Below are 24951 nucleotides of genomic sequence, written 5' to 3' on the forward strand. Positions count from 1 at the left end.
TAATACTGTTATAGCTGAACACATATCAGCAATACCACTGTAGCTGAACACAAGCAGCCGTGAGAGATGCACACGATCAGCTCACACTCTCATTATGCTCGCGTGTTCAGAAATCACTGTGGAGCGGTTCACAGTGAAATGTTGTCTTCTCAATAGAGAATTCAATTAAATTCTATTTTTTTCGGGCTCTTCTCACGCAGTGACAGAACGCTTGAACAGAGGCATAGAGCAAAGAACCAAATGCAACTTCGCTCCCAGGCAGTTACAGTTCTGAAGCCACTGAGGTGTCATGCTGTCCGACCACATTCCTTTGTTTCTTCTCCGCCAACTGCCAAAGCTTCAGTAGCTTTAGGCCGGAGCAGATCACCCCTCCGTCAGCACGAAACACAGTGAATTAAACTCAAACAATCACTCAACTTACACTTAACAGTTAAATTTCAGTTTGATGTAATAACAACTGCCGTGTAATGATCATTTGGTGACAGGGAAATACTGTATGTTAATTGTCGCTGGTGGTATTGATAATACGGTACAGTGGGAAAGCGTTGTATTTTGCAAAACCACAGTGAGACGTTTTTTAGGCTTTTTTGTCGATATGCACTTCATTTTGTAATGCACGTACGAATCAGCAGTGGAGAATTGCAAGGTGGTGTGAGGAGTAGTCATCTTTCAGGCAGCAAAATGACATTTGTGTGTTGTTGAGAAACCTGTTCACTGCCAACGACTCGATGGTTCTAAGTGTACGATACTACGCTTCGTGTTACAATACCTTTCAGCAGTTCTGCTTCTAGGTCAGTTCCTTTCCAGAATTAAAATATGATAAATGGGTATTCTGGGGGCGTGGTGGCGCAGCCGGCTTGGCCGGGTCGTGCTCTCTGGCAGGTCTGGGGTTCGAGTCCTCCTTGGGGTGCCTTGTGATGGGCTGGCGTCCTGTCCTGGGTGTGTCCCCTCCCCCTCCAGCCTTGCGCCTTATGCTGCTGGGCTAGACTCTGGCTTGCCGCGACCCCGCTTGGAACAAGCGGCGTGTGTGTAAATGGGTATTCTTGTGAAATGTTGTATTAGCACATGTTGTATTAGCATTAAGCATAAAAATAATCTGCCCGTGTAAAACCAGCTTTGTGTGTCCTTAGGGTACCAGACGAACTCCATGTTTTACTCTTCCGACCAAACAGGGCACATCCTGAGGTTCCAGCCAAGAAAAGGGCGTGTAGTCCACGAACGGGTGGATCACATCTAGAGGGTACACCAAGAGCAGGTAAAGGGAAGGTATTTTTGTAGGGACTGCAGTGCAGCAGGCAGGGCAGCAGGTGGCGTGGTAGCTAGTGCTCTTTCTTAATCTGCAGGTTGCAAACTGTTGCTGCTTGGATCCTCCCCCTTTTTTTTTTTTTTACACACATGATCACGGTACTTCGACTCAACTCATACTACGAACACACTGCTGCACAAGGGGCTGAATCTTCGGTTACATCGGAAGCAACGTTACACAAATTCGGCTAAATAAAGAATAACAGAAAGAGTGTGTGAACTGCAGAGAAGAGACGCAGTGCAAGAGACCTCAGAGGTGCACAAGAACGAGGAAGGGAAACAGCGAAAACTGCTCCCGGGTCGCCGCCACCTTCTTCTTCACTTCGCTCGGCTTCAGTTTTGGCCACGACTTCAGCGCCGGTTCGTTACCTTGGCAACGAGCACAGCGTCGGCCGCATTCCGCGATTCAGGCCGGAAAAAGAAACACATGCGAGACCACTAGCCCTCATTTCAAGTGTGTGTGTGTCCTCGTAGTCTTTGCGCCCGAACGCTATAGCCCGTCCACACGCCACAGAAAAGGGAAAAGCCCGTGAGCGCAACGTCTGAACGTCTCCTGCGTTCGCCGCCCTGCGAGACGTGCTGCGCTCTGCTGCCCCCTGGCGGCGTCTCACGTCTCGTGGGAGCCACACGCACGCGCACACGCGCACGCACACACACACACACACACACAGAGAGCCGCCGGTACATTGTTACAATCCTCCCATTTCCTGCAACAATTGGGCTCTCCGTAGAAAGAGAAAACACGCATCTCGTACATGTGCCGAACGTCGGTGTGTTTAGGAATCGAGGGCTGCGGGGATTTAAAGGTACTGTGTGTGTTACTATTGTCTCTTCTTTTTGCCCCCCCTCGAGTGTGTGTGTGTGTGTCGGACCTGAGCCTGGACGCGAACTGGAAGGAGGAAGGAAAGGAAAGGAACGGGCCGGAGCACACAGGGCTACATGATTAGGAAGTGGCGGGGAAATATACAGTATATATTGCTGTCTTTGTAATGTGACATGTTGAAATGCAGCAGATAATTTGAGACGAATGGAGGGTTAGGTGGTGTAGATAGAGGCACGCGCGCGCGCGCACACACACACAGTTCTCCAGGCAACGCCGAGTGGGCGCCGTCTTGCTGCTTGTGGACGGGTGTGTACGTGTGTGTGTGAGAGGTGTGACGGGGCTCGTCGTGTCCCGCGCTCCAAACTAAGTGTTCTGGGACGCCGAGCTGTGACACGTCCGCACGCGCGCGCACGCCTGCCTTTCCTCCTTCCTTCTGCAAAGTAGTATGCGCGATGATGTGCGCGCGCCCGGCAGCCTTGGCGTGTCTCGCGGGTGGCGCGCGCGAGCGGTGCGCTTTGTGAACGCGTCTCGATCGCCGCCGCGTCCCCCTCTTCTTTCCGCAGAGCGAGCATGATGAGCGCGAGCCGCCGTGGCGCGCGCAGCGGCTGACCGAGCGGCACCGGAGCGCAGCGGCAGCACGAGCCCTGCCGCCACCACCATGACCGTGTTCAAGCAGGAGAACGTGGACGAGCTGTACGACATCGGAGAGGAGCTTGGCAGGTGAGCAGCAACGCGCACGCACACACACACACACACACACCGCGCGGCTTCCCTCCCGGGGACGCGTCTTTCCTTCCCCCGACATGATGATGTGTCGGAGAAGTGACAGTGTGGCCGTGTCGTCGGGGGGCTTTTTTTTTTGACGCCGGTTGGCCGTGTCGTGTGCGGGGACTCTTCCTACAGTCACGCGTGGGCTCCCTCCCCGTGTTGGGCTCTGCCCACGTGTGCGGATGAGGTGCCGTGGGTACATTTGGGCTGCTCGGGTGGGAAAGACCCCTCCGCCAGCGGTGACACACACACACACACACACACACACACACACGGGAAGCTGCTCCCTCCCTCCCTTCGCGGTTTCTCTCTGTAGCGAATTGTATCCGTAAAGTGCAACATAAAGGTGTTGGAGGAAAGGATCCGGGGGGACGAGGGACACATGAAGCCAAAGAGAGGGAAGGGGAAAAAAAAAGAAAACACTGATTTATTTATATGTTGGAAGAAGGATAATTATTGGACCGTTTGTGTGGGGGTTCTTCTTGTTTTTGGGCCAAAGAAATATTCTGGATTTGACGAATCGAATGTAATGGGGACAGTGTTGAAGAGACATACACACACACACACCCTGCCACAAAGCAGTGACTGGAGTGAGGGCAGCCAGTACTGTACTGTACTCTACTGATAAGGCCTGTGGTAACGTTGAAGGTTATTACTCTGAATCAGTGCAGAAGCAATACTATGCTGCACCAGTGGGTAAATCGTGGTGAAGGTGATCATCTCACATGGCTTTTCGGCTTGGACAAAGGTATCGCTTAAGTAAAGCTTACTATTGCTGCTGCTGGGTGAAACGTGGTATTGTCGCTGTGTAGAAGACGAGCTCCAGTGTGTGTAGAACAGCTACACACCACAGTGTGCTACGTTGCAGTGCGCCCACACTGCCGAGAGGGTGTGATTTGTGCCTCCGTCTCTCTTGTAGCTCTGCACGAATCCCCCCGTAACGCAGCGCCCCGGAGGAGGTGTGTCGCTCGCTCTCTCGGTCCGTTGTTCTAATTCGCTGCGGTTCCGTTACTGTAAACGGACAGTAAAGGACTCCGAGCGCTTACTGCGGAAGTAACTGTTCCCAGAATGCGCAACATGCAGATGTTAAGTAGATTCTTAACAGATTATGACGAATCTACGACCGTGATGATGAGCGTAACCTTTGAACTTGGTATTGTATGGCTAAGTACGGTATTCTCAGGTAAACTGGTACTGACCGCCAATAGCACGCATCGGGATGGTGGGTCTTAGTCCCGGGATTCATTTTTTTATGCCGACGGTGTCGTTGGATTTTGAAGATGGCAAATTAAATCAGAACGTTTTGTTTAAATGCTAGCCGTCGAATGTAAATGTGCAAGTTTTGCTGGGTTAAAAATAATTACTCCTTATGTGTTGAACTACAGGCTGAGATGTAAAATGTTCAGTGTTAATTACACTCATTGATGGCTTTGGGGCCCTGCGCTTGTTCTCCACAGCGCTGTGACTGTCCCTGCTTTCCGTTTCAGTGGGATGGTTTTCTGAGTTGGATGACTGATGACCATGAGTGACCTTATGAATATGCTTTCATCACGTATGGAATCGCTGAAATGAACGGCGACAAGGGTTTCCTCCACAAGTCACCTGTATTCTGTGCTTGGGAATGTTGCTCTTGCACCGCGTTTGTACCCACTGTCTGTACAAGGCATTACCTTTCCCTGCACTACTTTTTTGGTGTACCATACTGCCAGCAATATTTTTCAGGAAAAGTATTAGCTATAGGGGGGATGCGATGGCGTAGCGGGTTTGGCCAGATCCCACCCTCTGGCGGGTCTGGTGTTCGAGTCCCACTTGGAGTGCCTTGTGATGGACTGGCGTCCCATCCTGGGTGTGTCCCCTACCCCTCCAGCCTTGCGCCTTGTGTTGCCGGGTTAGGCTCCGGTTCACCGCAACCTCACTTGGGATGAGTGGTTCCAGCCAGTGTGTGTGTGTGTGTGTGTGTGTGTGTGTGTGTGTGTGTGTGTGTGTGTGTGTGTGTGTGTGTGTGTTAGCTATAGGTTCATTTATTGGTGTTGCGCTTCAGGGTTACATACATGAAGGCACTTCCTTGGCCCTTAGAGGCTGCACCCAGTTCAGACTCGAGTGTAAGTGTAAGGAGCGCCTTTTTCTTGCTCCCAGGGCACTGTTGCTCCCACTGCTCGCTGAGGCCCTGGCTGTCTGCTTTGCAACGTTGGACGAAAATGTACAGCACAGCCAGAGCTCTGGCATGAAGCGACTTGCGGTTCCATTTCAGCATTACAAGTTTCTTTGGTTGTTAAACTACTTGTATAAATTGCATTATTGTTGTGCTATTGCAGTGTTCATCAGCATCTTGTTTCGTGAGAACTTCGACAGAAATTGTTTTTTCCACTAACATTTCATCACAATCTTGAAAAAAAATTAGAGGGAGGGAGAAGGGATTTTGCAATCGTATTTCACAATGATTCATTAATTTTACTGCTTGCATTGTTGGCGCAGCGTCTGACTGGAAGAATCATCATACTCCTCCAGAGTTGGCCATTTGGAAGTTAAAACTAACCTTAAAAAAGGGCAACACGGTGACACAGCGAGTAGCGCTACTGTCTCACAGCATCTGGGTGGTGCGGGAGGATGTGGGTTCGATTCCAGCTCGCACTGTGTGGTGTTTGCATGTTCTCCCCGTGTCTGCGTGGGTTTCCTGCGGGTGCTCTGGTTTCCTCCCACCATCCAAATACATGCTTTTCAGGTTCCCCCATAGTGTGTGAGTGACAGAGTGTGTTCCACTGATGTATGGATGAGTGACCCATTGTAAGTAGTGTATCTAGCAGTGTAAGTCACCGTGGTGAATAAGGTGTGTGGGCTGATAACACTACATAGAGTTCAGTGGAAGTTGCTTTGGAGAAAAGTGTCTGCTAAATAAATGTAAAACTGCTTTCTTTCAGCTGTCAGCACAGAAGGGCTATGAGCGCGGCTGGGGAAAAGAGCCTCGGATCTCCAGAGCATTGCCTTTCCATCGTCACCAAACGCTTATTGCGATGCCTCCTAAGATTTTATTTATAGCCATGAGTAGATGTCAATAAGCAGTTTCCAGGAGTGCTCATCTTCCATATGTCTTCATGCACGTTAGCAGTGTCCCAGTGAGGCGAGAACTGAGCTTTGGATGTGCAGCTTTACACTGCGCTCGCTGTAAGCGGTAGCTGACAAAGCCCTTCACACTCTTTGCTCGTGATGCCGGTGATTCTCCGCGCGGCCCGAGCGCCGTAGCCGTTCTGAATATGAAAACCAGCTCCTCTGCACACGCAGATGTGTCAGCTAGATCATGCGAAGTAGTATTAATGTGTGCGTTTAGACCGTGACTGTTAGCTGTGGGGTGGGGTGGGGTGGGGTGGAGGGCGGTGGTCGTGCCTGCAGTTCATTGTCAGACGGGCCCCAGCGCAGCCTCGATACATGTAGCGTTAACGTGTGTTTCGGCACACGCAGTGTAACGGTGAGCATTTCCTCGAAACGGCGAGCGCCGTGACTAAAATCCGATGGGTTTGTCGCTTGAAAAGACATTGTAGAGAATTCCTTTCCCCGCATCCCATCTTGTTATTCATAGATGAAAAGTGGTTCCCACTGGGTGACCCAGATTTGCCTTGCAGTTGCATAGAGGCGCCACTCCCTCAAATCTGACACGAATATAACAAAACCAAGCGGAAATGAGCTGTTGTGCTCTGCACAGATTGCGGCTCTCGGTCAGGGTGGCCCCCTTTCCCTCACCGTTATCCTTTGAGAAAATCCGCCGGGCTCCTCTCGTTGCGCACCGAAGGCGGCGGTACTGCGCTGGTGCTGTGCAACGCTGTCACATTTGTCCAGATCTTGGCCTTCGTTCCTCATGAGATGCTTTGGCTTGTTAGGCGCACCATGTGGGTAAGTCCGCTTAGTGGCCCATACATCCGCGCTGTAACAAATGGAAGGGTTTGGATCTGGCGTCTCCGCGGGACCTAATGAGCTTCGGTGGGCAGCCGGCACAGCGCCGGCCCACCGGAGGCAAACCGGCCGAGAACTGCAGCCATTCGGTCAAGCGGGTGTAAGGAAGGACTGGGTAACGGCGGGGGGGGACGTTTGTGCATTCAAGAAAATACTGCAATACGAAGACATTTTGCAGAATGTGCAGCTTCAGTACAACACATCCATTTCTTTAAATTTATTTATTTATTTTAATTTGGACCTGTGGTGAGAGCAGCTGTCGGGGTCGGCCAAGGTCAGAGATCCAGAGCGCTGATGACTGTCGTTTCGTTCCTCTTTAAGAAAAGGCAGGTCCAGCGTGCCGTAGTTCCTTAAGCACGGAGTCAGAGTTTTCTCACCTGGCTTCCTGGATTGCATTTTTCATATTTAAATGGAAATTCTCAGGAAATTATCCCTCAGCACTTTGTCCTGCAAGTGTAAATTGTTGAATGTTCCAAATACTCCAGTACATTATTGTAACATGCAGAGCAGGTGAGAATGAAAAGAATAAATCAGCGACTGTGCTGTTAGCCGGACAATAAATTGAAGCCCATCGCGTCAGTGAATCCGTCTCTAAACGTATAATAATCTAATGCACGTATAACGATGAGGCCGAAGGCGAAAAGCTGCGTCACCGAGCAAAGGTCGTGGGCCGCGGGAGGTGGAACTCGGTGTGGTTATTACTTTTAAATTAATGTTTGTATCTCAGTTCCCCACATTGAATTTCCCTCTGCCGACATCTGTCCTTTCGCTTTCTTCAGTATGCTGGAATACCGGTTCTGCTTCTGCTGCTCGCTTACACCTGCTCGCGGTTTAATATGCACCGCAGGTATTTCCCTCAACGTATGCGGCACGTCTTAAACCTTTCTTTCCTCCAATTGGCGGAATGCTCTTCGATTTACGCGAGGAGCGGGTCGCTCTTTTCGTTCCACGTTTAGCCGCTCGCTTCGTGCGAACGTAGCGAAGGAAGGCAGAAATAAAGATGCGTTGCTCTGCGAAACGCCTTCATCTGTCTCAGCTCGAGTTATTTAATGAAACGACTTAACAGATGAGATGCTGAACATGACGGGAACGTGATACGGGCTGTAAAGCTATCCCGCTGACTGGACTTTACCGGCGAGGAGCGTCTTGCCTATAATGTTAGTGCCCATCGTTTCATTTATTTAGAGGCGTCTTGCGGATGTGCCCTCCGCTCCCATCCTCGCAAGTGGCTGGTCTTGTTGGGTACTGAGGGTACGATGGACCCCGTCCTCCCGTTCCCCGCGTTCCCCTTCTGGCGCGAACCCTTGTTCGTCAGGCCGCTCAAGGCATCGGTTTCAGATAAGAGTGTGTGTTTCAGGCTTTCTCCGCGCCACGCGCACGCTCCGTTTACGAGCTCTGCGTGGCCGAGTCGCAGACGGAAACGCGATCCCTCGGCCCCGCCTGAACCGACAAAACCTCCTGCTTCCTTCGATCCGAAGTCATCTCGCCGTTTTAGCTTTTATGTAGCTGCTCGTTTCGAGCCCTGGACCACACGGAAGGCTCTCAGGAGAAGTTTTTTCTGTCGTTTTCCCCCCGTTGAGCCCCGCTCTCGTCTTAACTCCGTGTGCAACGTTGCCTTTGTCGCGCGAAATCCTCGGGGAAGGAGTACGCGACGTTCGTTGGGTACAGCAAACGTTTCTGTTGACCCTTTCAGGTGTCACCGTGGAACAGCGCAAGGCGATGGCGGTTTGAATTGGCTGTAAATAGATGCCGTAAGCCGCGTAAAAAGCCCGCGAGTGTGCGTGAACCCTTTCGGTAGACGAAGGTGGCCTCGTTGGTGTTTTCCGACAGCGCGTAAACGCCGGAAAAGGTCACTTTCGAAGTGCGGACGCACTCGAGTCGCCGCGAGAGCGAGTTCCGCTCGTGGATTTCCGCACCTCCTCGCGTCAGACCAGGCCGCGCCGCTAAGACGAGCTCTTCCGGCCGCGACGTCCGCTCGCCGCCGGGAGACTCGGCACGTCGGCGCGTTCGTTCATCCGGCACTTTACGCTCCGCCGCGCTGTCAGACACGCGAGCGACAGCCTACAGGTACTGACCTACGGTGTGCGCGCCGTTTTCCAGTGCAGGAGCAGCACTCGCCCCGGTTTGTTTCGGGCCTCTCCGTTCGGATGCTCGAAAAGGGGCGAAGGATGTAAAAATAAAAAATACAGCAAATGGGAACGAACGTGGCGTGACTTCGGAAGGATCTCGAACGGCTCTTGGCGGAGCGACGCAGCGGTTCTTCAACGCGCAAATGAAGCGGCGACGCGTCAGCGGCGCGTGAACGTGGAAACGGTTGATGAGAAGTGATGAGGGTCGCTCTTAACCAGATGTCGTGCTCCTCAGGAGGGTCGGACAAGGTTTCTGGTGAAAACCGCAGGCTGGCTGGGGTAAATTGCGGTACGGTACTCGTCTCGCCCTGCCCTTTGTACTCGTGCGGCAGGCCGTCGTCCCGAAGGGCAGCCCGGCATCCGAATCTTAAAGCGCGTCTTTGCTTGTGCCGTTTCCCTTTTTTTCCCCCTCTCCTTTCGCTCAGTAAAGCAGTTGCATAATTTGCAGTTTTAATGTTACTGATTAGCGGGTTCGGATTTCTCCGCGCTGTCCTCCCACATCCATAACGAATGTTGTGATTCACATGAGAATTATTCTGTTAAATTACACACGTCTAAATAAGGACACATGGCTCTTGTTTAAAATAGACTTGTCCATCACCTGCCGCAGCACTCCCGCTCGCTTGCCGATTGTTGAGGAGAAATAATCAAGTAAAATGTGCAGTGCTGTACAGTAAAAATGAACAAAAGCATGAGAAAATAGTATTCTTACTCTGTTGCGGAAAATGTTCCCGATCGGTCCTAATGTGCTACGTCTCTATGGCCGCTTTATGCCACACGACGTCGAGCCATTTATTGTTCATGTCGGTTTCTATGGTAGTTGAACTGATACTGTAATTTTACTGGAATTGATATCCAGGGGGGGGCAGCAGCAGTGGTGCACCCGGGTGCCGTGAGAGAACGTGGGTTCGATCCCCACCCGCTCCGGATGGAGTTGGCGTGTTCTCTCCGTGTCTGCGTGCGTTTCCTCTCGCAGTGCCCACTGTGTGTGTGTGTGTGTGTGTGTGTGTGTGTGTGTGTGTGTGTGTGTGTGTGTGTGTGTGTGTGTGTGTGTGTGTGTGTGTGTGTGTGTGTGTGTGTGTGGGGCTACCCAGTGATAGACTGGGAATGTAGTATGTGGGTAGGACAGCAGTGACTGACAGTGACATTGTCTCAAGGACCGTGTTTGCGCCATCTGACTCGCGCTCTACGTGTCTGTGTCCGTGGTTTTTCCCTGTGCTTCCACCGTCTCCGGCGCTGAAAGCCGTTTTCCTCGGCAGACGCTGTCAGTCAAAGTGATCCATAAATACGAAACTCCTCTCCTCTGGAAAATATCGCACTAAGGAGTTTAACGCCGTTCTAATTGAAGCGCCTGACAGCGGTCCTGCTGGCATCTCCGAGCCGCTCTGCTTTCCTCTTTCTCGAACCCAGACGTGTCAGTTTGAAAAGTACGGCAGCACAAGTTTGGATGTGCGGCGAAGCGGGTAAACGGTCGGATCGATGTAACCCGGGCCTTGCACATCTCTCGGCTCTCGCTGTTCGGAGGTTAGGGTTTTATTTAAAGTATAATTATGGTTTGCAGTGTGTCCTTTAGGTATTAATTCCCTGGATTTTCTTCAGTTCTGAGCAACAGGGGAAACAAATTGTACAACTGATCTCTAGCAGGTGAAACAAGTCGAGTGTTGATAACAAGGCCCCGTACATTTCACCTGAACCTTACTGTTAATTTTTTGCGGGCAGTGAATAATTGGCACCACCTCAGTATGTGACAAATAGGGATGCTGCTTTAATTTGTTGTACTACTTATGGGGTACTGTATTCCATGCTTCAGCAAAAGGTCGGTATGATTATTGTCATCGCTGAGAAATGTGAGCGCAGAGCCAGTACGGATGTGCTACGCAAAGGCCGTTATCGGCGCACCTTCCTCATGTTGTCCAAGGTCCAGGCAGCAGGCGCTCGTTTCCCAGCATCCGCCTTGCCTTCGCGTCATGCGCGAGAGGGCTATAAATAACCGGCCTTGGACCCCGTGGCAGGAAGCACCTAGAACGTTCGTGGAATGTGCTCAGGGATCCTGCGCATTTATTTACATTTACATGTGTTCATTTACCAGATGCTTTTCTCCAAAGCGACGTACGTCTCGGAGAAAATACAATTTGTGCATTACGTTAGGAAAAAGAGACATGGCTGCAGACATGTGATTCTTAAGTAAACCTAGTTTTTCCTTCCCGCTTTATGCACCGATCTTCATCGCATGAGTAGGCACACAAAACTCAGGATAGACAAATCCTGTTCACCTTCCTACAATTTTTATTGTTATTTAAAAGGTACACAGACATTTACACAGCTACTCCTGTTTTCTGTGGAAAAGCTTATCTGGGGATGATCATAAAGTTACGGTGCATGGACATTTACACCATACATGAGCTTGAGAGATCTTGGGCGAAGTGAGTCCGGAAAAGGTGAGTTTTCAGACCCTTTTTGAATGTAGACAGGGATTCAGCAGTTCTGAGTGAGAGGGGGAGGTCGTTCCACCACAGCGGAGCCAGAACCTCCGCGCTTCACCTTTAGTGCACGGGACCACCAAGCAGGCAGAAGTAGATGAGCAAAGGGGTCTGGCTGGGGTGTAACGGTTGATCAAGTCTTGTAAATAGCTAGGAGCAGTTCTATCGATGCATTTGTAGACAATAACCAGGTTCTTGAAATTGATCCTCTTAAGTACAGTTAGTTTCCTTCACCATATGCACCGACGTTCATCACACAAGTAGCTGCATAAAACTTTACCAGAATATCGCCGATTCCTACTCACCTTCCTAGTAGTTTTTTTTTTTTTTTTTTTTTTGAGATACATATAAGCATTTACAAGACACACACTGCACAACGGAAGTGTTTTCTCGCTCTTCATCAGTGCGTCAAGATCCACTCAGTGTAACTCTGCTCATAATGCATATTACAAGGTACCGTATGTCCAAAGCAGTTTTGTTCTACGTCAAAACAGTTCAACTGTATAATAACCTGTAAAGCTGGATACTGTTAATAATTTATTACTGTCAAACTTAAATAAAAAGTAAAAAGGGGGGAAACAAAGTACACTGTTGACATACAGCTGTGCCGTGTTCTGGGTGTTCCTGATGCTCTGAAATATTTAGTGTGACATGAGTTCATAGCCACATAAGCTGAGCAGTGCAGTCGCCCGCAGGCTTTCTGGTCGAGCGGCTAATTCCCTTGTGCCATATGTGAAATTCCCCCAAAAATTAAACTAAACAAGTGGAACTTCATACCTGAAATACCGAATTGTAATGTTTGTCGTTTAATCTTTTTTCACTTTCTCTCATCACATATTCCGGGGTGCATTTTGCCTGTTAATGCAGGACTTTGGTTTTAGTTTCAACATTCATGTCCTGTACAAATGAAAGGGGGGTGATTTTGGCCTGAGCTCATCTCTAGATGCTTGCTCAAGAATATGAGCGAATCTGAGCGAATGTTGAGCATCGCTACCCAAATACTCCACCCCGCACGTTAATCCTTTCGTCAAAACTGGTTAATTCCGTAGCTCGTTTTTGCAGCGGTGTCATAGAACGTGCCAGAAACAAGACCACATGGAGTCAGAAGTACTTGGCTACTTTGCCTGGGCTTGAGTCCCACACAATCCAGCAGTAAATGTTCTCACATGAGCCTCCCACCCACTTGGGTTGTGGGTTGTGTAATGCAAATCTCTTGTTTTCTTTCTTTCTGCACGAGGACGCCAAGGGTGGGTACGGAGGAATGAGGGCTGCGAGACGGGCTCTTCACGTGTCTCGCTGCGCCCGCGGCTTTGCCAACAGCCCTCTAACACAACGAGCAAAGGTTGAAAGGCACCAGTTGTTGAACCGGCGCCCCAGACGCAGGGAACCGGCTCTCCGGCCCTAAGGGCCCTTCCGAAGATGGCGGGAGCGCTTCCCCCCCCAACGCAAAACCAACATTTGTGCTCGATGGCAAAGGCTCTAAGTCATAAATAATTAGTGGATGCCGCCGTCCCCTTGTTTGTTCAGCAGTATTTCCCGCTGTTGGCGCATACGGTAGACCCCGAAGGATCTCATGGGTATAATTAGAAAGAGGCTTTTCCGCCTGCCTGTTTACACAGCGCTGTGTGTCGCGGAGGAGAGGGGAGGCCCGACACGCTGGAACCCACACCAGGAACTGCAGCCGGGTTCGGGAACGTCTCTTTACGTCTCTTTGTTTCCGATGGCTTGTGCGGAATTGAGGGAAGCCGCAGTTATTACTTTGAAACTGCAGAACTATCTTGTGCACCGTGCACATTGGGTGGGTGGGTAGGTGGGGGCGACGACGACACAGTACCTGAGAAAAAGAATGAACTTGGACGTCCCTGTATAATAGGCTTCTGGCTGTTGCTGCCAACTTTCGCTTGGGTCCCGTAGCAGCAGGTGCTGCGACCAATGACCTCAACTGCAGAACAGTAAAAGCACATAGATTGTTAGAAGAACCACTTACTTTAAGACTTTATATTAGCAAATTACATGAAACCTACGTGGTGTTTTAAGAAAATCGCAATGAACGTTGAAGTCTTCCGACTTCTCACCCTCGCCGCGCCGTTGACGTCGCCAAGATGTTCGCGTCAAAATCATCGGAGTCCCCCCCCCCCGAAGCGCCTCTCTTCTTTCCCCTCAAATGTGAAAACGTGCGGCATGTGGTGTACGGTATACTCTTGTGCTCTACAGGAGACCATGTGTGGAGGCCTTGTGTTGTGGAACTGCTCCCTGCAGTCTTCTCACCCATTATCCTCACGTTGAAAGGCAAACAATCAAATACCTTTTTCTCATTTCACGGTCACCTGAGATTTGAAGCGACCGTCTCGTCTTTTGTTTGCTCCTTTACGTAAACTGTGCCGCAAGCCAAATACGTGTGTGAGCTGCTAGTTTTCTTCCTGGTCCCCATTATTGTACTTATGGAGTCGGGCAGGCAGCGTACGGTAGAGGTTGGAGGGCCGTTACCCTGCGACGTGCTGCTCTCGAGATCGAATCCCCTCTCTCCTGCTGCAGTACCCTTTGTCACGGTACTTAGCCTTGATTAGTCCAACAAAAAACACCCAGGTGTATGAATGGGTACGTAAATCAAGTTTAACATGTACATCTAACGTTGTGAGTCACCTTGAACGAAGCTGTCGGATGAACGAAAAAACAATGTTAAGCTGCACTCTGAAAAATAAGTCCCCGACACGCACAGGAAGGCCCTTTCTGCTTCGTCTCTGCGGGAGAGGATTCCAGAACGTTCTGGCCGACCAGATGTGCGTTGCGCGTCTTATTTGAACGGGGAGAGCGCTTCGCTAATCACTTTTTTTGGTGTCCCGTTTCTAATTTGAAGCGCTGCCGCTGTCCTCCGGCGGCGTAATGCAGGGACGGTTTTCTCCCAACCCTGTTGCTCAAAGGCGATGTAGTGCAGGTGGGATGTCGGTGTCCTCGTGGTACGTAAGGGCTTATTCAATCTCGAGAAGACCATTAAGAAGTTTTAATTAGAAAACTCGCCAGCTTTATATCACAGACTTTCTCTGTTTTAGTTTAAAAAAAGAAAAAAACTCTAATGTCCATGTATGAGCCGCACCTGGAGCGTCCTGCTTGTTACACTCTCCATGGGAGGCACTTGTATATTGTTGGAAACAGGCTGCTGAGTAGCGGCCACCCAGACGCTGTGCAATTTCTCTGTGCGTTTTGGCTCGGTTAAGCCCCCCGTAATGTCCAATTCGGTCTCGACGCCATTAGGCGAGCGGTTCGGTTGCGGCGAGGACAGTTAAAGCGCCGCGTCGCCGCAACCTTCGATAATTCCGGGAGCAACGAGAGCGACATCTCCACATGCACGCTTGCGGTGTCTGGTTTAAGATGCGGACGCCGCTGTGAAGAGCCTCTCTGCTTTCTGCCTCCTTCAAAGGTCCGCATTGACATGGAGATGGACAAGTCGGGCTCTTTGTTGGGCCGTGGCCCACACCGCCGCTGCCGCGCTGAATGTGGTGGCATTTGCATTGCCCGGCTGCGGGGGGGGGGTGCCTCCGAGAACTGCGTGGAAGAATGAGTCGGAAAGGTCCTACTTAGCAGCGCCATGGAAACGGAAGCGGGGCAGGATCCACGCTCACCTCTTGTTTACTGGCGCGCCGAGCGAACGGTTTTTATTTGCCTTGCGTAAATGGAAAGGGCCATCGCCTCGTTTTGCATACAACTGCGGGCGACTTTGTTTCCGCTCCCGCCGTGAACCGCACTCAAAGTTGGCGGTGCTCACGTCGTCCTTGGCCGCGCAAAACAATAAGCGGCGATCGCCGAGCGGCTGAACAGCGGTCCGCCCTAAGTTACCCTGCGTGCGCGTTTGGGCGTGCGGGGGTTTCGCGGCGGGTCGGGTGGCGCGTTCGCTCGTTCGCACCGCCGCGTGAAATGTAAATGTGCCTCCTTTACGAGCGCAGCTCTAGAGGTGGGTGGGAACGGGTGAACGCGCGGCGGAGAACGGAGCCCCGTGACTCGGATTAGCATGAGAAAAGCGTCCCGAGTGCCGTCTTCCTTCCCTCCATTGTGTGAGCGCCGCCCGTTGAAGCGGCGTCGGGCCTCTTTGTTCTGCGCTTGCCTTTACTTGCCCTTTTTCCTTCCTTATGGCTCAATGTGCCAGAGACACATGGAAGTGTCATTGTCAGCGTTGTGTGTTTTTGTGGCGGTGCCCTCCTAATGCTTGTTGGATTTATTATATCTCACTTGCAAATGAATCTGGTTAAAATTGTTCTCAGCTCGCGATTTTGCCCAAAGCGCTATTCCGTTGCTCAGGACAGATACTGGCCTTCCCGAGGATCGCAACCCACAGCCGCCGCGCCCTCAGCTGCTCTTCATCCCGCAGACGTATTCCCCTTTCGCGTCTCTTTGCACGCTGCTGTTTCCCATCATCCTTCCAAGTGGATAGTGGGATTCTGTTGCCTTTGCGTGTCTTCGGTACGTGTTGCGGAGGAGCTCCTCCCCATACTTGGCGTTTCGCTCGAGTGTCGTCTCGCCCGAGGAGCACGGGGTTTTGGGCCGGTCGAGGTGTTTGTTGCGCGACGACTCGGCGACGGACGTCCACGCTGATCGTATGGAAAGACACCGGGAGCACTGGGGGGGGGGGGGGGGGGTTTCCATGGCAAGAGGAATTTGGAAGTCGCTCGCATAGGAACAGCCGGGTTAGGGTTACAGTATCTGAGAGCGCGGCACTACTTGTCGCTCCTCCACCCGCTTTTGTAGTACTTCTCTTTTCTTTTACTTGCTCGCAGAGGAAGCGCAATACGTTTGAACACATGTGGGCAGAGGTTTCGCAACTTGCGTGTGGTTTGTCTTGCAGTTGGTGACTCACTCGCGCTGGGATGCGTCCCAGCTGGGGACGGGTTTGGCAGAATCGCGCCTCGGATCCTTGCGCTGCCCGGCTGCCTCTTCCAGATTCGGGCGTCGCACGATAACGCGCGTCTTGCAAACCTTTTCATTTAGGGAAAACGCTTCCCGAGTACACACCACCTGTCTTAACATCTGTTGCCATTGCGTGACTATTACCTTTTTTTTTTTTAATTACCAGCAGAAGTCAGTAAGAGACACAGAATCAATGTACCGAGAAAATGCAAATGAGTCCACATAGTACTGGAGTAAAATATTCTAATATTTAACAAGGCTCATCATGTAGTGTTATCCAAGAAGTTCCAACATGGTGACCAGATATTGTCAAATTCACTCAAATGTATCATGTAGTTCGCTATTTAATAGCAAGAACAATTTTTTTTTTTTTTTTTTTCTTTTTTTACGCACACGCGCAATCATCTGAAACTGCTTGTTCTAAGCAGGGTCGCGGTCGCGGCGAGCCGGAGCCTAACCCGGCAACACAGGGCGTAAGGCTGGAGGGAGAGGGGACACACCCAGGACGGGATGCTAGTCTATCACAAGGCACCCCAAGTGGGACTCGAACTCCAGACCTACCAAAGAGCAGGCACAATATAAGCCCGCTCTCTAAATTACCTGATGGTTTTCTGTGGCACGTTGATGGGGCAGAGTGTAGCGCTGCAGCCTCTCAGTGCCTGCGTGGTGCGAGAGAACGTGGGTTCGATCCCCGCTCAGTCTGTTGGAGTTTGTATGTTGTCACCATGTCTGTGTGTTTGCTCTGGTTTCCTCCCACAGTCCAAAGGCATGCAGTTAAGGTGAATGGGTAACACTAAATTGCCCTCAGTGTATAAATGGCTGAGTGAGTCTGTGTGTGTGTGTGGTTACCCTTCCATCCAGGGTTCACACCCCCACCCAGCCTTGCGTCCAATGCTTCTAGGGTACAGGGAATGCTGCGGCTCAAGGCGACCCCGCTCAGGTCAAGCGGTTGTTGAAAGTGGATGGGTTGCTGTTGTCTTCTCAAGCTCCTTCCATTTATTCAGCCCATTTGTACAGTTGGGTGTTTTTTTTACTGGAGCAATTTGTTTTCTCAGGATCCTGATTATTTGGTTGAAATTTTCCTAATTCCTGTACTCTGACTGTTTGTTCAGAATGCAGGTATTAACTATACGCATGTTTTCCCCCCTCAGTGGGCAGTTTGCTGTGGTTAGAAAATGCCGGAAGAAAAGCACGGGCTTGGAATACGCTGCCAAATTCATCAAAAAGCGGCGGAGCAAATCGAGCCGCCGAGGGGTCAGCAGAGAGGACATCGAAAGGGAGGTCAGCATCCTGAAGGAGATCCAGCACCCCAACGTCATCACGTTGCACGACGTCTTCGAGAACAAGAACGAGGTCATCCTCATTCTGGAGCTGTGAGTATGGCGAGCCAGCACCGCATTTTTACACCGTCTTTGTTTTAAGCATACAAGTACATGTTCAACAAGATGTCGTCGCATTAAAGGATCAGTAGCTCTGTTGATATTATCAAGCCTGGAGACGCATTGCCAGAACTCGTCTGAACGTTGTCGCCTTGTCGTCATATCAGTCATCGGCGTTCACCTGCGAGGCTGTTGGCATGATGTCTTCTCTGGAACCAGTCTGGCCACCGCTGCGAACTGCGGTCCAACCAGCTAAACTTGTTGGCACTCGAGCGGTCGCAGCTTTTATGCTGCCTCGCATTTGTTTTGGCTTCCAACACCGAGTGAACACACTGAATGGACTTGAAAAGCAAGTGTTAACTCGGTCCGACGGAACTCAACCGATGTGTATTGGTGGGATTATATTTACTGTGTCGGAAGAATGGGCTACTTACAGTATTGTACCGTACCTCTGAGGAGCGTCTCGCGGAAATGTCCAGAAGTGACTTTTGCACCGGGGACACACTGAATTTTTTTCAGCCTTGTGCATCTTTCAGTAATAATAATAATAATAGTGTGAGCTCTGCCTCTTGAAGTTAGTATGAAAGGCATGTTGTCCATTAGGACTCTATTTTCTCTTTCTTTAAACTTGGGATGGAAGCTCTGCTGAATTCTAGGAAAGAAAGGTAACTATGTTGGTAAAGGCATTGACTCTAGTCTGACTGTACTGAGCTGCTGTCACGCAGTGGCTGTACAGTAACATAGTAAGATGCTACAGGACGGTATCCAGTTCCATGTAGGAGCATCCCTGCGTGGTAATAGGAATCGAGGGGGACAGATTACACTTTGCACCGAATGCAGTAGAGCCGATATGCTGCCGTGTGCGAGTGTGTGTGTGCACATGTGCGTTTCCTCGAAATGACCTGATCTCCCATCGTTTGGGATGTGGCCTTGCATCACAAACGCCAGCGTTGCTTTCGGGAGTGACTGAGAACTTCACACAGTGCAAATTTACTATACCCTTTTTTTCCTCAAGAAATGTCTGGGTTGATATTGCTAACCTGAAATGCCACAGCACTCTAACACTGGAACCACAGGTGCAATATTACCCTAAAGCTGCCTGTGCTCTCAGGAAACACCTTAGTTTTGGAATGAGTATAATAGGGTTCCGTTGGGTAATTTACCTGCTTTTTACTTCTGGTATACTGAATAGGGAGGTTGGCAAAAACGACTGCACTGGTGTTTTGGGTGCTTCTGCATGAAGGGTTAGGGTTTTGCTGCTTTACCTAGGCTAGTAAATTATGGTCTTGCGGTCAACTGTCCTCTGTGGATTGACCAGGAGAACAAAGGGTCCATTCATGGGCTCCCATTGAGACGAGCGCCTTGGAGAATCATTGATTCATCGTATGCTGTTAGGGATCGTTTATTTCCTGAGCACTGATGACACCATAATGCCCTTTTGCTTCATCTACTGACCAGTTATTTTAACGAGTCGATATGGCAACGAAAGGGACGTCGGCTGAAATGCGTGCGTTAAAGCAGTTTGATCAGTTGTCTGCTATTGTCCATGTAAGTTGTGCACAGCAGTGATTCGTTTTAATACTATGTGCTCTTGCTGTTGTGAAACCGCTCTGTCCCCATAGTGATGGCAAAGCGAAATCCAGCCTGGGAGAACGTGTGTGTGTGTGTGTGTGTGTGAGAGAGAGAGAGAAGAAAAGAGAATAATAATGAGACGTGTTAGAGCACTGAAGTGAATGGATGATTTTTCAATGGAGTCGATGGGCACAGCTCCTTTGTGAACAAACACATACTGGAGGATATAGCATAAATGTAGTGAGACAAGCGCTCGGTGTTTCAACGCTCACTCTCCCCATCGACGCAGACGTGTCCGGCTAGCGAACAGGAAGGAAGTGGACGTGCCGAGACGACGTTCGCGTGAATAAAGGCAATAGTGGCTTCGCTCCGAACGCTGCCAGCTTTTGAAACGCAAAGGCAATGGAAAACGTACTTGGAGCGAAAGCACGCTAATAATACTGTGATGTTGGCGAACATCTGGACTTGATGTCGTTTTGAACTGCCTTTGTGTTAAGGAGAGCGCTGGATATTGAAGTAATTTATCAGAGCACAATTTTACCCAAGGGCTCCTCTGCCTTTCCCTTTGTCTCTTTGAAAAAGGAGAAACATCTCTTGCTCTTAGAGGAACTTCTGCGCTTTCAGCCCAACATGTTCTGTAGTAAAACACCACACTGCACCATGTTCTGTTGTAAAACACCACACTGTCCAACATGTTTACTTGGCTACACTCTGGCGAAACGTAGAATGTGACAGATTTCTTTTTAATTTCTACTTTTGCTCCAATCAAGTTGCTCCTTATTCCTTTCTGTTTACTTCAGTCTATAGTCATTGTTTCACATGTTACTTATTAAATGTGTGTGTGTGTGTGTGTATAGAACGTGAAGAATAGCTGAGGACTTGTGTGCCACACACTAATTTATGTAAAGAAAGGCACCGCAGCCTATTTACACAAATGAAACAAACTTGAACTGGTTCACACCACTGATGCGAGTAAATATTTGCCTTCTGAAGCCACCAAACTGGGGGGGTTCACACCTTCACAGGAACAAAGACGGGGGTGAGAGAAATTATTATAGCCTTGTGTGTAACCTTAGAATGTTAATTTGACAGTATATTGGCTGTATTGTTTTTTTTTTTTTTTTTAATTTAATATTGCATGTTTGTTTAGCGGTGGAAAACTAAAGGTATTCAAGGGATTTCAAGCTCTGGAAACACAGTTGGTGTTTACAGCAGCAGCGAAAGGCTTTCAGGAAGTGTGTTTCCCCACAAAGTGTGACACCACCCTTTTGTGCACACAGACGCCTGGACGTCGTGAAAACGAGCAAAGAGTTGAGCCAGAAACACCGGAACCATTAATGCCTTGTTGCCCTTACACAGCTGACAGTGACGTTCAGCCGAACCTCACACCTCTTCATTAAGTGTAATTGTTGCAGTGCGGTTGGATGGCGTGTGTGTGTCTGTGTGTGTGTTTCTCTCTAATGGTCCCTTCTATCGCAGTGTATTATCTTGTCAGAGCTCCCCAGCTGTTGCAGTTTCCTCTTCAGCAATGAGGGCTTGATGGTATCGCTTGTGTCTGCGTGTACACACACACACACACACACACACACACACACGTGCACGCGCATACACACTCTCTCTCTTAATTACAGCCTTTAACAATAATCAACAAAGCTGCCAAAGAGCTCCTTTTTTTCCCCCACAGCAATTGCAGGGGCTGGGTATTCAAAAACTTAATTTTCTGATTAATTTCTCTGACAGTGAAGTATTTTCTGTGGTTTCGAGAAAATCCTTACATTGCGCCTTACAGTGCTTATAATATGTACAGTTTTAAATAATCCTTGATTTTTTTGCTTTATTTTGTGTAATTCAGTTAATTAAATGCATTACATGTGGTTTTTATGATTTACTAACATAGCTGTTGTTCAGTACTACGGTGGCACAGCGAGTAGCTTTGCTGTTTTACGGCACCTGGGTGGTGCGAGGGAACGTACCTTCAGTCTTTGAAAAATGGCCTGAAACCTTGAGGTTACACATTCATGTCCTTAACCACCCTACCTCATGATGTATGGTCAGGTCCGTAAGTACTTGGACTGTATGACACCGCAGTGGATTTGAGTTTTTTTAAAAAAAAAAAAAAAAAAAAAAAAAAAGTGCCTCAAGTGTAGACTTTAAGCTTTAATTTAAAGGTTTTGCCAAAAATATTGTATGAACCTTGTGGGAATTACAAACATTTTTATACATAGACCCCAAATGTAATGGGCCTGTGTAAATTAAAAAAAAAAAAAAAATACATGGACAAAGTAACAAATTAAATTGTCATTTTTATTATTTGGTTGCAAATACTTTGCAGTCAATGACCGCCTGAAGTGTGGAACCCATGAACATCACCAGACACTAGGTTTCTTCCATGATGATGCTTTGCCAGGCCTTCACTCCAGCAGTCTTCCCTTCCTGCTTGTTCGGGTGTTTTGGCTTCAGCCAATGAAATGCATGTTCAGTTGGATTCAGGTCAAGTGATTTATTCGGCCATTGCAGAACATTCCACTTATTTGCGCTAAAGTCTTGGGTTGTTTTTGCTGTATGCTTCAGGTCATTGTCCATCTGCACTGAAGCGCCTGTCCAATGAGTTTTGAAGTATTTGGCTGAATGTGAACAGATAATATAGCCCTGAACACTTTGGAATTCATCGTGCTGCTTTGGTCAGTAGTCACATCAATAAATACAAGGGAACCAGTCATATGTGCCCACGGCATGACACTACCACCACCATGCTTCACAGATGGGGTCATATGCTTCTGATCATGAGCTATTCCTTTCCTTCTGCATACTCTTATTTCCGTCATTCTGGTACAAGTCGATCTTTCTCTCATCTGTATGTTGTTCCAGAGCTTTACAGGCTTTTTTAGATGGTTTTTTTTTTTTTTTTTTTTTTTTTTTTTTTTTGTGGCAAATTCTAGTCTGGTCTTTCTGTTTTTGAAAGTGACCAGTGGTTTACATCTTGTGATAAACCTGTATTTACTCTGGTGAAGTCTTCTCTTGATTGATGACTTTGACACAGATATGCCTGCTTCCTGGAGGGTGTTCTTCATTCAGCCAGCTGTTGTGAAGGGGTTTTTCTTTACAGCGAAGGAATTCTTTTGTCATCCACCATAGTTGTTATGCGTGATCTCCCTGGCCTTTCGGTGTCCCTGAGCTTACTAGTGCATTTGTTCTTTCTTAAGAATGAACCAGATAGTTGAATTAGCCACACCTAATGTTTGGGCTATCGCTCTCATGGGTTTACTTGGATTTTGTAGCCTAATGTTGGCTGGTTTCACTGGCCGTGGCAACTTTTCGGACTTCATATTGAGATTTAACAGCAACGGATTCAAAATGCAAATACCATACTTGAAATCAATTCTAGGCCTTTGATCTGTTTACTTGTGTGTGGTTAGTTCCTTCCTTCCTTGAACTTGAATGCACAACTGGTCAAGGAACAGCTAAGCAGCCAATTGTCCAATTACTATTGGTCTCTTAAAATGTGGGTCCACATATAACACGTACTGTAATTCTTCCATTCTTCTCCCAATTTGCATGTAAATACCCTCAATTTAAAGCTGAAAGTGTACACTTAAAGCAGTTTCACCTCAAATCCATGGTGGGTGGCATACAGAGCCAAAAGGATGACAGCTGTGTCACTGTCCAAGTATTTACGGCCCTAACGGTATTTGCAAAAGTGACCTTGATGTACTCGGGTGACCGTCTTGCCGACAATTACCCCTTCTTTATTGCAGCGTGGCCGGAGGTGAGCTCTTTGACTTCCTGGCAGAGAAGGAGTCCCTCACGGAGGAGGAAGCCACAGAGTTCCTCAAGCAGATCCTCAATGGTGTCTTATACCTGCATTCCAAGCAAATTGCCCATTTTGATTTGAAGGTACAGCCGTTTGGTTTCCCTTCGAAGCGGCAGGTTTTTAAAAAAAAAAAAAAAAAAAAAAAACAAACTGATGACATTTCTACTGATTTAAGAGACCATAAAATGTGTGCTCATCAAATCCCACACTGACTTTATTGCTAATATTTGTTCCTTTCCTTTCTAATTTGTTTTTGGGTTGATTTTAAGTATTGCTTTAAAAATTTGAAATTAAATGTTATATCAGCCTAGGTATAGGCCTAGGATTGCAACTCTTTATTTTAAAGTCAAAAAGGCTTTGAAAGATTACGACTGAATGCAGATAACAGACTAAAGCAAGCGTTGTCCCTGTGAAATTCCAGACATGTATTCTGTTACCAAGTGCCTTGGACAAGTTTTGCTTTCTAGAGAGCATGATGTCTGGCTTTGCATGAGATTTCCATGTGTCGATGGCCATTTCCTGCTAACTCGCTCTCTTCCCCCTGGCCGCAGCCAGAGAACATCATGCTGTTGAACAGGACCGTGCCTCACCCACGCATCAAGCTCATCGACTTCGGCTTGGCTCACAAGATTGATTTTGGAAATGATTTCAAAAACATCTTTGGCACGCCAGAGTTTGTAGGTCAGTGCGTGGAGCAGAACCCCTGCTTTGGTTCATCACAGTTACACTCTTTCCAGCTCCATGTGGACCATGTGTTGAAGGAGATGAGAGGGTAGTGGCATTGGGCATGGGCACCTCTAAAACAGAGAGCAGAAACATCTCGTCTCCACACACCCTGAGCTGGACCTGAGCTGTACCCATGCCCACCAAGCAGTTCAGGCACTGTGAGGCCCCAGCTTTGCCACCCTGTCCACAACAGTGCATGTTACACACATGAGGGTAATTTTGCTGCAAACGGTTATGTCTTATTTATGTGTCTGTTTTTTCTTTTTTGGTAGCTCCAGAGGTTGTGAACTATGAGCCCCTGGGTCTTGAAGCAGACATGTGGTGAGAGATGATGGCATTTATTCACTAATTTAGCATCGGTTCCTTTTCTCTGCATTTTTCTGATCTAGTTGTGCTCTTGTGTTCCAGGAGTATCGGGGTGATTACATACATACTGTAAGTACCACTGTAAAGGCACTGATCTTTGAGTCTTGTTGCAGCAGCACTTGTAATAATGAAGCACATTTCAGGAAGTGCTGGAAGTCTCAACTTGAGTTTCACTGTGGGAGGTGGTGAGCATGCTGAATATGGTTAACTTGTTTCCATCATTCACATGAATCAGTTCCCTTAGTGCCTAATATAGCAACCAGTGTTTGTGTTTATCCTGTAATGCTTGGAGAAAATAGTGTTGGGCACAAATGAAAGGTCTTTACTGTAATGTGTTCCATTTGGGAGTTGCGCTCTGATGGATCCCAAGATCAATTTCTTGAAGCTGCCATGCAGTTTTTCAGCGAGACTTTTGTATTTGATTTTCTGTAGCTGCTTAATGAAAGAGCCAATAAGTAAAGCTACTTGTACTACACACTGCGCTCATACGCACCAACTATAATGAGCCTGAGCAGAAAACAAAGCATGTCTAAATACTGTACACTCATATTTCTCTTGCTTCGTCTCGGCAATCCTCGCTAGCATTTTCACCGGTGCACCTCAACGGCACAGGCTTCTTGAGGGGTAGAGGCAGGTTCCACTGTGGCGCTATGTGTTTCTGCAGCAGCGGATAAGGCTCTCGCCACGACAGAGACAAATCCTCCCGTTCCTGCGCTGAGATGTAATTGAGAAGCTCCCACGGCAGCCC

The 24951-nt window shown here is 48.7% G+C and overlaps 1 protein-coding gene across 1 annotated transcript in view; it reads left to right on the forward strand.

Moving 5' to 3' along the window:
• Window positions 1-1927: 1927 nt before the first annotated feature.
• dapk1 (death-associated protein kinase 1) overlaps window positions 1928-24951 on the forward strand; it is a 40570-nt gene continuing 17546 nt past the window's right edge. Inside the window, exons 1-7 of the mRNA XM_018759168.2 lie at window positions 1928-2111; window positions 2692-2848; window positions 17501-17722; window positions 23056-23194; window positions 23663-23792; window positions 24110-24158; window positions 24246-24272. Of these exons, the coding sequence (XP_018614684.1) occupies window positions 2787-2848; window positions 17501-17722; window positions 23056-23194; window positions 23663-23792; window positions 24110-24158; window positions 24246-24272 (629 nt within the window). The 5' untranslated portion in view covers window positions 1928-2111; window positions 2692-2786. The remainder of the gene's footprint in view (window positions 2112-2691; window positions 2849-17500; window positions 17723-23055; window positions 23195-23662; window positions 23793-24109; window positions 24159-24245; window positions 24273-24951) is intronic.

The sequence above is a fragment of the Scleropages formosus genome, chromosome 17 (genome assembly GCF_900964775.1).
Source record: "Scleropages formosus chromosome 17, fSclFor1.1, whole genome shotgun sequence".
Taxonomy (NCBI): Eukaryota; Metazoa; Chordata; class Actinopteri; order Osteoglossiformes; family Osteoglossidae; genus Scleropages; species Scleropages formosus.